The sequence below is a fragment of the Tupaia chinensis genome, unplaced genomic scaffold (genome assembly GCF_000334495.1).
Source record: "Tupaia chinensis unplaced genomic scaffold, TupChi_1.0 Scaffold145685_1, whole genome shotgun sequence".
NCBI lineage: Eukaryota > Metazoa > Chordata > Mammalia > Scandentia > Tupaiidae > Tupaia > Tupaia belangeri.
Window position 1 is genome coordinate 2,120,587 of NW_006205542.1, and position 13,721 is coordinate 2,134,307.

Genomic DNA, 13,721 nt, shown 5'->3' on the forward strand with positions numbered 1-13,721 from the left:
AGGGGATCAAAAGTACATTAACTTGATATTTGAAAGTGGATTCATGATTGAATTAATGTTAACCATAGTTACTCTCCAGGCTAGTCCTGAGACTAGCATATTTCCCCTATTTTATAAATGAGCAACCTCAAATTCAAGAAAATCAAGAGATTTTTCCCTTTGACCTTTTTTTTTTTTACTTCCTTCCACTACATGTGGGTATGTGGGTATGTCTTATTTTAATAAGCACAAATCCCAAGTTATCCCAACTTCTATTATATTTAGCTATGCATTATGAATCTCGATTTTAAATTTAAAATGGGAGATAATATTCAATTACTTATTTTAGTCCGATTTTTAAAAAGTATGATTATATTTATATCCAGGCAAATAATTTGCATATTTTGGCATAGTGTCAGACATACTAAACAATAAATAGATATTAATGAAAAATAAATATTATTTAATGAGATCAAGATGTTACTAGATTTCTGGCCCTCCTGCATTTTTAGTGCAGATATGAGAAACACAACTTTAGATTCAGTGTTACAAAAATGGCCATTGGATTCATACTTGGTAGAATTTAGTCAAATATGCAAGATAAATTTTAGTAGACAAAAACCTTAGAATTTGGGAGCTAGCAGGTGGTGTGGTGGTTAAGGCAACTGAATTCCCATGACTGACCTTGGTTCAGGTTCAGGACACAGTGGCTTAAAATACCATGTCAGGGACCTGTGCCTGTGTGCTCAAGATCTCGAGAGGAGAATGGAAGAAAGGTTACAGCCTAGCCATCTTCCTGTGGGGGTGATTTCTCAGTTTCCCTCTCTATTTCTCTTATTTCTCTGGCAAGAGCATATTCTCTATGGCAAAAAAAAAAAAAAAAAAAAAAAAAAAAAGAAAACCTTAGAATTCTATACTGGAAATTAACCATTACCTAATTTTTTTCTCCAAGAGAAAGAAAAATATAATTCTTCATTTAGAACACTTCCATGACCAAAGCCATAATTAACTAATCAATATAAAATCCATAAGTGGTATAAAGTCTACATAAAGTATGCACATTTATCATCTCTCTACAGAGTTTACCAGGTTATTAGGTTTTTATAAAGTCATTGTGTCCTTACAGACATGGGTCACCCTGCCAAGTCTTCCTTGGAGACTGGATGTAGACATGCCTCACAGAATAGACCACGTGATTAGAAACAACCAAAGAGGCAAATCCAAAACTACATTCATCAAGGATTTAAGCAATAGAGGATACTGTTCCTCTTTTCTGGAATTTAAGATAGCACAGCTCAGCCACTAAATGTGGCTCTTGGGCCAGCTGGTGACAATGGTGGTTAAGGTGACTGGATTCCATGTGGAAAACTGTGTTGAGTCTCAAACCCAGAGGCTTGGAAAAAACCAGACGCTTGTGCATGCTGCCTAGAGTCCCAAGAGGACAACAGAGAAGAGATTGTAGCGTGGCCATCTCCCAGAGAGGTGTTTTCTCTTTCTCTCCCTCCCCCCCCCATGAGCATAAGTGCCCTATACAAATTTAAAAAATAAAAGTGAAAAAAGTGGCTCTTATGGTACAGAAAAGGAAGCAAGTTCAAGAAATTTCTTTAAAGCCAAATTTGAGGCTTATGTACTACAAAGGAAAGAAAACTTCACAGCATAGAAATTGTACTGCTACAATCTGAAGTCCCTCTTTTTAGGATTATATCAGAGAATTCATTCAGGTAATTGTGAATGCTACCTAGACAAATGAGAACTGGTGCCCACCATTCCTGTCCCAGACAGGCTAAAGAACTCATTAGCCAGAGCTTATTTTTGATAAATTGCAGATGACCTTGCAGGACAATCAGTGACCCCTGTTTGCTTGGGATTGAGAGATTTCCTGAAATGCAAGTCTTACAGGACTAAACCCAGGACACTTCTAGGCAAACTGGAGTGAGGCAATTGGTCACCCTAACTATATAGGGGACCAGTCTGTCAATTTTCTAGCATATGTTAGTAAATCCACATACAGAGAAAGGAAAAACAATATGAGTAGTATTAATGGTAGTTAGAATTTGTTGAGTGCTTTATGTCAATGACTCAACTCTGAATGTTATATATGCATCTCACCCTATATTTACAGCAACATGAGATAACATTAGTACCTCATTGTCTGACTGAGAACACTGAAGCTTAGAAAGATTACAAACGTCACTCTTTATATTTATTTTCTAAGTGATGGAATAGGGGATTAGACACAAGCCTCCCCCTGAAGACTCATTCTTAAGCACTTCTTTATACAGCTTTCCAGTAGTGAAATACCACTGAGTAACTACCTTGCATGTATTGTAACCCAATTATAACATGAGCAGATCTCCAGAGATTTTTATTGTTCCTCTTTTATAGAAATAGTCACAGGGGGTAAGTAGATTGCCTAAGGTATTAAAGCTGCCATAAGCTGAACCAGACTTCCACTCCACAGGCTCTGATCTGTCCCCTATGGCACGCTGCTTAACCTCCACCACTCAGACCAGAGGGGTCACAGACGCTCACAGAGTCTTCCCACCTTCCCCTGATGACCCAGTTTTTGGACACTTAGCTAACTTTCTGTATCTGGCTTGCCCCTCAAATTACACAATTTAAGGAAACCAAGCCAGTATATTTGAATAAAGATAACATATCTTCAGGCTTGAAAAATTAGCTTAAAGAACTATAAATGTTCATACTATTTCATTTATCTTCAATTTCTCTTAAATTGAAAACAGAAAACATCATTTTAAGCTTCAGAAATTGCTGTATAGGCCTATTTTAAATGATTCCTTCTAAAAGTAAGCCAATTTTTCCCTCTCTGCTACATTTCTTGGACAGTTTTAAAGAGCCCATGAATGTAGTTTGGGGGCATCGAAATAGTGATATAAGAAGATCAAAACTGAACCAGAAATTAAATGACTTCAAGGTGAGAACAAATATTATTGTCATAATAAATTTATTATTTTTAATGCCTTTAGATAGTATTTCTTAAGTGCATTAACTTTTTGACTTTTGGAAGCCATTTTGAACCATAACAGAATACAGTATACTATCTTTTTTATAATTATGAATTTCTTTTATCCTGAATAATGTGTAATTTGGACACATATGAAAGGTGATTTAAGTTCAAGTATAATAAAAAAAATGAGTAAATAGCATTTCATTTTCCTCTTTAACAAATAAAATATGTTTTTTATAACCAAATCATAGGAGTTATTTAAGGATTATCTCTGGTCAACTGTATTTTTAAGCTATAATAAATGCTCACATAATTTACCAGTACTTTTGTTCTTTAAATATTTGCAAGAACAGTTTGAATATTAAGTTATACAAAATGAATCTTACAGAATTGTGAACAGTAACTTTAATGAGGTGCAATTTATGTAAAAAAGTAACAAACATGATTTTATTATTTTTATGCACTTTAATTTCAATAATTTATGCATTAGTTCTTGCATAAATGATGTTTGAAAACTTATTTTCATAGTGTTCAATGGTTATGAAACATAGAAACAGGTCATCTTGACTTTTTCTAAAATAAATAAACTAGTTTGTGCATTTTTCAGGATTGGCATTAAGTTAACCATTATTCAGTAGCAAACAATTCCAATCTTATTTACACTTTTAGTATTATTTAGTAAGTAGATATTAGGCCACATGAATAATTTCTTGTAATTGTAATATTAAGATTTCAAAGGTATGAGTTTCTGAATCTCCCAGGGCACTGCTTTTCCTGAACATTTATACTTATTCATAAATATTCAGAATTGAATTAGTACTAATGTCCAATTTACTCATTTCTTTTTTTAAACTATACATCCATAAATATAGCTGTCACTCTAGCTTTCTCTTGAAACTTTGGGTACTCAGAGTGAGAATCGGCCTAAGTGGATAATAATTCAGAAGTTACCAGCTTGACCCTAATTTCCTATTCCGTTGATTGAAATGTGTTTATTTATAATAATATCATAGGCTTTTAAAAAAGCTTCAAAATATTTGACACTTACCGAACAAATCTAAACACGTGAGAGCTGCTCAGTGAAGGAAATACGTCATTACCCTTTCTTTCTGAGCTTCATAGAGAAAGTGCAGAAGAAAATGGGAGGCAAGCAGTATCTATTGTGAATAGGTTTCTTGATGTGTTTTCTCTAAAGTTGTGTCTCAAATACTGCACAACATGGGAAGAGACTTTCAAAAATCAGAGCTTAATTTAGCAAAGCCATACCACCTCAAGCCTTTCATGATAGATTCTGTTGTCACTAATGTTACTGGAATAATGAAAACTGAGATCACTCGGGATACACACGACTTCCTCCGTGATTGGTTTTGTTTCCCCCCACCCCAAGAGGAACTTTAATTACATGGGTTACTATTCATGAAGATTGTATTCAGAGTGACCTCTTAAGAAAGATAGTGCTCCCTCTCAAAAATTGGAATATGTTCTTTAAAGCAGCTGAACCTTATAACACAAAAGGGTAAAGTCAATAAAAAATTCTTCCATCAAGAGCCTGACTTTCTTATCTGTCAATGACTAATCTTTTCAGAGTTACTCTGGGGCTTGGCATTTGTGATACAGAAGTGACGCCTTGGAAGCCCTGCACTTTGTTTTAGATATCAGAGGGAATAGCAAAAGATGGCCTAGGTGGATTTAGCCACAGTGAGATTTGGCTCCTTCATCTATGCTGCTCCACTTCAATCATCTATACCAAATATAGGTGATTTTCTTTAAAATTTCTTATAGGTAATGCAATATTTTCACTTCACATGCATTATTTACTTGTTACATTTTGTGTTTCTCATCCTGGGTAGATGCTGCTTTCCTTACATTGTTTATCTTATTACATTGATAGCATAATTCTTAATATCCAGGAGAACTGTATAAAGGCACAAGGGAAACAACTTTGAACATTTCTACACTTGCAAATTTAAATGCATCATATTCGAGTAAAATGACTAAAAATTTGGGCATTTCTACATATTCAAAATATTTTAAACATTTCATCTTTGTGTATAATTTATATGTCTGTGAGGATGTGGAGCTTGGATATGTGTTATATCAAAGTTGCTTGCTACAATCCTGTTGTTGCCTGCTTAAAATCCAGCAACCACTTTAGTGAATAATCGGGAGGCAAAGTTAAGAGGGAGAAACAACTTATTTAGCTGTGTTGGAGCCCAGGGAATGTCCGAGAGCTAACAAAACCGCAACCAACTTCCAGAACAGAGATTTCCAGCACATTATATACATTACATTTCTTGCTTACGCATTGGTATCTACCGTATAAATTTTGCTGGTTCGGTGTTACTTTTACCCTCATGTTTTTCCCAAAATTTTTCTGTGCACCTTTTCCTTTTACATGACCTATTTATGACCCTGTTTTTGTTCGTATGGTAACATTGAACCTGTTGACTCAGACTTGTGACTTACATTGATAGATTAAGGGACGCTACAACATATTTTTAAAGCTATGCTGTTTAACAAAACAATCAAAACATCTGTAACTATTATGGGAAATGGTAGCATCGTCACAGTTTTCCCAAGAAAAGTGTGGGTCCTACCTGCCACGTCCAAGGTCACCCTGGGCTCCGATCCCATGATGTTGATGCTGTTGAGGGAGCCTACTAGAGCAGAGGTCGTCCTCATGAGAGGGCTACTGTTGAGGCCTCTACAGGGTCCAGCCCGGGGGTCCTGGAACTTCCAGGGCAGTCCCTGGCCCAGTTGCCGGGTTGACCACATTGGGGGCAAGGCTTTTGTAGAGGCTTAAGTATGTAGTAGGCATCCTTCTTGTGCCCAGGCTTCTGAGAGTGACTGCAGATCAGTAGGGATTTCCTAGAGTGACCAGGAGGTGGCTTTTGCCCAACCAGAGCAGCAATTAATTGAGCCTGCCTCTTTTCCTTCTGCTTGCTTTTCCTTTGCCTTAACCCTGTCCTCTTCCTCTCAGTCTCAGTTGTAAAAGACCAAAGAGACCACTCTCAGAAGATGCTGAAAGGGTGCTGGGTCCTAGTGATAGCTTTCTGAGCTTCCTAGAGATACCTGGAAGAGCATGGTTGATAAATTTATCATTGAGAAGCAGCTTTCCCTCTTCTGAATCAGGGTCAATAGTAGTATGTTTTATAAGAGTTCCCTTTAAAGGCTCAAAGAAGGCTGTGGGATTTACCCGAGACCCTTGACCAATTGTAGACAACTTACTATAGTTTGTAGGTGTTATTCTACTTGCTTTTAGGCCTTCTATGAGCTATAAGATCATATGATCTGTTTGCCAAATCCTTTCTGGGGAGTCGTAATCCCCATTGGGATTTGTAGCAAGGACTGCTATATTCCCTAGAGGGTAGTCCTCATTCTCTCTGTGTAATGAGTCCCCAAACTGGACATCAGCTTCCTCAATTTTGTCCCTTTCAGTTTGAGTGAGTATTTCGTTGAAAATGATAGTTACGTCTCTCTATGTTCAGAAAAAGGACAGGGCCCTTCTGTGAAATCCCTCCAAATACTTACCAGGATCTTCTGAAAAACTTCCGAGATCCTTTTGCATTTGACAGAGTACTCATGGTAAATGGAACATGAATTCCGACAGGGTGTCCATTTGGACTGGCCACTTCCTGAAGTGGACAAACTGGTTCTGTATATTTAAAGTGACCTGGGTATGGAGGGAGAGGCTCTGGAGTCAGAGTTTTAGGCTCATGTTCATGTCCTGGTTTGTTGTCTCTGGGGAAGGTACAAAAGGAATAGTTTGGATGGTTGGAGAAGCAGGTGATAAACAGCCCACACAAAGCTTTGGGTCATACCTAAGGGCCATAAAAGCCTGAATGTATGGCACCTCAGTCCACCTCGCCTGGTTCCTACATAAATTATCTAATGGAAAATGGAATGGTAATCTAAGTTCCCATTAATGGCCTTATTATTCCCTCTGGCATCTTATATTGTGGCATGCAGTATTAGAAAGGAAGATGAGCCTCCTCCCCTTGAGAGACCGAGGATCAAACTCGTCCCAGTGAGAGAGGATGCATCCCAGTGAGGAGTCTCTCAGAATCAAAGACAGATTTCCCATCTAGAATGAGGGAAGAAAGAAGAAAAGGAATGGAATTTAGAGGCAAGCCTAGGACGGTTCCAGGCGTCCCTGCAGAGCCTTTTCAGGTAATAGACCTCCAGCGGGATGTGCTAGCTGACTGGAGTAAAGAGAATGGAGAGAGACGTCTCCTCCTCATACCCCCATAGTTAGCATGCCTATCTGAGGGCCTGGGAGCCTCTACATACCCGGTCCCAAGAGCCTGGGACCAGTTCTGAGAGAGTTCCTCTGAGTGTCCCCAATCTTCCTCCTGAGAAGTCTGTAAAAATAAGTTAACACCTCTTTCCCAGACTCATTTTCCATGTTGTGTGAGAACTGATGGGTCCAAACCTCATCCTTGCATTCACCAGCATAAAAAAGTACCTGAAGGCAAAAATGCCATCCACAAGAAATGCATTAATTATGGGGGAGGTCTGAAAAACCCTTAAGTTAGTAAACTCTGTACCCAAAAGTTGTAGATCTGGAAAAACAGAGGGCAGGGAAGGAGATGGGGAACCTAGGTCTCCAGAAATCTAAGACATGGAAGGAAAAGTAGCCAGAAGTTAGAGCTAGTGATAGGAAAGAGCCCAGAGAAGCTCATCACGGTTTATAATCACAGACCTCAGTTGTAGCTAGTGGAACACTCAGTGGTGATTGAGTCGGGGAGAGATCGGTCTGGAAAGCCCCTGAAAGCATGATCCAACTCACAGGGCCAAAAATGTCATAGAATGGGAGAGTGTTGAGCTGCATTGTGCAAAATCCTTGGTTCTTTGGGTTCAGATCACTAAAATGAGAGACCTGTCCATAGGCGCAAAATAAAGCTCAAGCCACAATAAAAGTAGGGAGAACAGAGAATTTAATAGGAAAGAAAGATTTTAGAAAAGAAGTACACCCAAAAGACTTTCGGGCAGGCAGGTTGCTAGGTAGCAACTGCATTTAGAAATGGTTTAGGTGTTACTTTTATTACTAGAGGTGATAATGACTATTTAACAGTGGGAGGTATGTCATACTATCCATGTTCTTTGTTTGAATTCCAGGGCTTTCTCCTGTACTTGCCCATGTCTCTTACAGGTGAAGAATTAGAGGAATTTGATTACCTAACTGCGCATGCCCAGTGTGAGCCATGGATACAAGCATCCTAATTAGGATGAACTGCCCAATTAGTGTATTGCCCCAGTGGGAATCCAGATGTTGACCAAAATGTCTGATCAGGTCTTTTTTGTATTTATAAGGAATGATATGAGGGAAATTTAACCATCATCCCTACATGTCTTCCTCAGGTACCAAGGAATAAAGATGGGATTTGCGCACCTTCTTGGCGCGAGGAGCTGGGTGGGAAGAAGGACTTTTCATGGAGGGTTTGGTTGTAACTCCTGATAAGTTGTGATTGTTGTGGCATGTGTCCTTCTGCTGTTTTCTCAGGGCTGCCTGCTCATTACTAGCTACCTGCCTATCACAATTCTATCTGATAAATTTCAGACTGCCATTATTTATCATTGCTCTTTCTGAGATGCACTGAAGCAAGGGTATGGCCCCACTATTAACAAACTCTCTGTATTGCTATATGGTAAGGAAGCAGAGGCACTAATCCTCCTGTTAAAATATCGTAGCACATCATAGTTAATCAGACAGACCTAAGTGATTATATTATTTTTACTTTAATATATTTAATAATATTGAAATATACATCATTTCTATTATATTTTATGGTCATATTTCACTTAGAAAAATATTTATAGGTTTAATAATATGTAAAAATGGATTATTTTTTCTTTAAACACAGATATTTAAAATTTCAAATTCATATTAATTTCTAAATTCATTGAGAGAAATGTGAAAGATCTAAATAATTTTGAGATCAGAAAAAATGTATTTTTATACAGATGCAAATGTATGAATAACATTTTAAATACATATGTTTGTTTACATTATAATGAATCTACATTACATATAATAATTGCAGTATTTTAAGGCAAGTTATAACTGTCTGGAAAGTCACCTAAGTTTCCCAGAAAATCATGTTCTCTTTGAAGGTGTTGAGATTATAGAAATTTTTTGGATATGGGTTAGAGAATATTGGTTTTGTTTTTGTTTTTTGTCATAGACTTTTCTAATGATATTATGAAAGGGTTGGATCTGTTAAAATGCATATAGGCACAAACACAAAATTTGTAAATAATTTCAACTTGTTAGTAGAGTCATCAAAGACCATCCATAACACCACATTAAGAATTCTTAGAATTCTTAAGAATTGTTGGGATGGTAGTCAATGTGTTTTACTTCTGCATGTCCACCATGGTTCAAGTCTTGGACTTGGTGGCTTGAAAATCAGTCAGGCACATGTACATGCACACCCAAAATCCCAAGAGGAGAATGGACGAGAAGGGATTGTGGAGTGGCCATCCCCACGAGGGTAATTTCCCACTCTCTCTCTCTGTCTCTCTCACTTTCTCTCTGAGCACACATGCCCAATGACAAAACTTTAAGAGCAAAACAAAAACAACAACAACAAAACATTCTTAGCAGAGCATGTTACACAAAAAGAAAAAGTATTTTAATCTGAGTATTTTAAATATTAATACTTTCCATTTAAAAGTTACATTATGGTATTGTGCAAATTATATTTATTAGTCTTACCCTGTGTGCTTCAGTCAGAATTCTTGTTGACTTTTTTAGAAAATAAGTGATTTCACAGGAATGGCTTAAATTTAACTACTAAAAATCAGATTTAGTTTTATACTTTTTTAATTTTAATGTTGAATTTTTTTTTCATATGTAGACTCATTTGATAAAACATCAGGGTCTGGAAAGAGCAATGTATGTAGAATAAATTTGGCATGTAAAAAAATGAAAATTTATTCCATTAATATCTTTCAGTAAGTTGTGCTTTTCACAAAGCACAATTTATTCAACATAAAACACATCATTTAGCTTGTAGCTTATAGTGAAAATTTTCCATCTAAAAATATTCTTATACAATTTTAGTATTAATTACATGTTAGGGAATGGGGAAGTTGTTTAAAGTGTTGTCACATTACCTGTAATTGCAGCTGAAATGCAGTCCAGCCAATGTCCTTTCTTTTGATTTTATTTTATATTAACATCAACAAAATTTTTGTTAAAAGAGTAAATGTGATTATATGATAATTATATTTGTTATAGAAAATGAAAGACCATTATTTAACTCTAGTATGTAGCAGTAATTTAATTTTTTAAAAACAGTCCCCCACCCATATTTTGATATCTCCACAGCAACTGGTATTTTAATGATTTTGATAGTTTCCAATTCTGCCAACATTTAGACTGTTCCTAAACAGCCTAATTTAATACTAGTATTTGTGGGAGAATTGGAAAATATATTACTTCATATTTTTATTTTGCTGTTGGGGTTTAAATTGTTAAAGTAATATAAAAATATTAAACGATGATCACTAATTATCTTTTTTGGAGTAAGATAGCTTAGCTCTCTGGGATTCGTTAATTTTACTCATAGTGGAATTCTTGAAAGATATCATGACATTGCATGAGTTCAGTTTATTTGTAATTGTTAATGTATTCTCTATATGGGTCTTGAAAACTAATGGAATAATGTCTTCAGGTTCAAACGGGTGAAATTTATTTTATTTTCCTTCATGAATTTGTATTAATATCTAGCTCGATACCTATAATCCATAAGTAATATCATGTTATTCCACAATATACAGTTAAAAATAAAGACAAAACAAGCAAATCTTTAGCAAAGTTTAATAAATTTCCACATCACGCTGAAAGTTTTTTTGTGATTATGAAGTACTTTTACTGAAACACAACAAATTCTGTGAATGGCTAGAGTATGCATTGACATATAAATGTCATTGGGAAATAATACCAAAAATGGGTGTGATATTATATAATTATCTGATCTTTTAATATAAATAAGTTAATAACAAGCTCTTTGCATTTTGCTTCTTGGAATCCATGAGTAAGCAATGAAGACAGCATAACAGCTGCATCTTTGCTGGAGAATCAAGAGGGTACATGCATAATGTAACCATAATATTAACTGGGAGTTTTCTTATCTTTGGCATATTAAAATATGCTAGTTTTTAACTTCTTTAGGAATAAATCTAGTGTATTAATCATTTTTGGAAGGTAAAAGTAAAGTAATTTAAAGCCATTTTAAGAACAGACACAAGACTGTGGGACCAGCAGACAGCATAATGGTTATGTCACTGGACTCCTATGTAGTCGACCATGGTTCAAGCTCTGGATCCAGCAGCTTAAAACTCATGGCGGGTGCAAGTGCATGAATGCCCAAAATCCAGAGAGGAGAATGGAGGAGAAGGGATTACAGTGTGGCTACCCCCCTGGGGGTGATTTCTTGCTTTCTGTCTGTCTGTCTCTCTGGCAAGCCCACGTGCCCTGTAGCAAAAACCTATCTCAAAAAAAGACTACACACAAGATTTCATCTAAACTTAAGTGACATAGGTTGTGGAATAGTGTACCACAACCACATAAAAAATGGCAACAATTCAGTTTATAATTTAATATAACAATATATTCCAAAAGAGAAACCTGATAGAACTGACATTACCACATTTGTACCACATAATGTAGTGTTCAGTGTTGAAGATGAATATGTGTTACCCACAATATAGTAATTACACACTGTACACATGCCATGAAGAAGCATATTGTATCACACACAATAATCAATCAAACATAAGAAAGGCCTAAGATGATTGATTTATTTTAGCTCGTTTGCTACTGTCAGCTTAGGATTTCAGTTTTGCACAATAAAGATTTACATGTGACCATATCGTAACTAAGTAATCTTATTAGAGAAGTGAAGCCTTATCCTGGCAATGTTCACACATTGCAACTGCTTCAGACCACTTAAAGCCATTAGCTCTGGAAGCAGGCATCAGAGGCTAACTGTCCACCCTCAGTGGACACTGAAGCGAAGGTTACAAGTGGGCTAATCAGTTTCAAAAATGTCTTAAAATATATTAATATCAGTTAGCAAAGAATAATGAAGCTAGTGTCATTTCACTTGTTTTATTACAAGTGATGATTACTTTCAGTTACTGTAAGCTTTAGTTACAGAGTACACCTGATAACAGTGTACTCTTAGACTTCCTCAAAGCTTAGAGAAAATTACTGTGCATGTGCCCAGAGGTATCCGCATCGCATGTAGGTGGCAGAGAGTGTCTGCTTGTACATTTTTTATATAGTAAATGTCTGTCTGTTAACCTCACATGCTTTTCAATAACTTTCCTCAGTTACTAATTGTTCTCACATAGCATTTTGCTTTGTAGTACTTCTTTTGAGTCCTTATATTTTGTCAACGAATTAATAAAATTTTGGGAACCAGCAGTTAGCGTAATGGCTATGTCGCTGGACTCCCATGTAGTCGACCGCGGTTCACGTCCTGGACCCTGTGGCTTAAAACTCACGCTGGGCGCGTGTGCGTGTGCGCCCAAGATCCTGAGAGGAGAATGGAGGAGAAGGGATCGCAGCATGACCATCCCCCCTGGGGGGGTGATTTCTCGCTTTCTGTCTCTATGTCTCTCTCTGTCTGTCTGGCAAGCACATGTGCCTATAGCGAAAAACCTCTCCAAAAAAAAAAAAAAAATTTAAACTGCTTTACTTAAGCTCTCCATTGAACTATCCTCTCCCTGTAATAAAAGTCACCCTTACTATCTCCAAAATAGTCAACGTTTTCAAAGCGAGTGTTTGTCATTGCTTAATTCACTTAACTGTGATGTTAGGGATTGTGATTTTCTGTCTGATTGATTGGAATTAAAGAAAGTGAAACATGATTTGGTGCTAAAAGTATGACTAAAACACTCATACATTTCAAACTTTATACTTTTATCTCTTTGGCTATTTGTCTGTATTTGAACACAGTAGAAGTTATTTGTTTATTTTTAAAGTGCATGCCAGTGTCTCTAACCAAGGGTAAAAAGAAAAATAAAGCTAATTTTTTTCTCATAGGAAGTTCACTTTTAGGACCAGCAAATATTCTTGAGAAGCTACTGGTAGAAATTAAAGATTCAATAAGACTGTCTCAAAAAAAGTAGACATTTAGCAATTAAAGCAAATTTTAGATGACTGGTGCTAGCAGAGGGTGTTAAGTGGGTGTGTGCACACATGTGAGCATGTGCATATATGTGCAATGTGTTCAGTATGCATTTTGTTTTCTCTATATGTGTACATGAAGCAACTAGTTGATTAAATATAAAACTTTCTTTGTCACAACTAAAGTTGATTTCACATAACCATTTTGAAGAGAATTGAAATATTTCACATCAGATGAAGAAGTAGGGTACTTAGCTTCTGCTACTAACATTTGCATTCCCCATTCTATGTAATTTGAATCATGTGCATCTTTAGATTAACAGTTGCTAGTATCGTATACCCCACATTTTGTTTAATTTATTGGTCATGTGTTATTTTAAATTTTGTTTAATTGAAATCATTTCAAAAACATTAATATCTTAAACCATTCCGTTTCTAAAAAGTGCTTCAAGTGTTTTAATAGGCTTCCATTATGTGTTTTTGCAGCAAGCTTAGTAGTGGAGGAGCGAACAAGACAGATGAAAATGAAAGTGCATCGATTTAAGCAGACTGCAGGGTCTGGTTCTAGTCAAGAACTTGATCGCGAGCAATATTCCAAGGTAAAATTAGTAGTATCCAACCAATAGTTTCCCT

The 13,721-nt window shown here is 36.4% G+C and overlaps 1 protein-coding gene across 50 annotated transcripts in view; it reads left to right on the plus strand.

Moving 5' to 3' along the window:
- RIMS1 (regulating synaptic membrane exocytosis 1) overlaps window positions 1–13,721 on the plus strand; it is a 254,173-nt gene that overhangs the window by 126,770 nt on the left and 113,682 nt on the right. For 39 of the 50 annotated variants that reach the window (XM_027768198.1, XM_027768199.1, XM_006168296.3 and 36 more), the window contains one exon: window positions 13,575–13,687. The exons of the other annotated variants lie outside the window; for them this stretch is intronic. In XM_027768198.1, coding sequence (XP_027623999.1) covers window positions 13,575–13,687 — 113 coding nt within the window. The remainder of the gene's footprint in view (window positions 1–13,574; window positions 13,688–13,721) is intronic. 50 annotated transcript variants of the gene reach the window in all.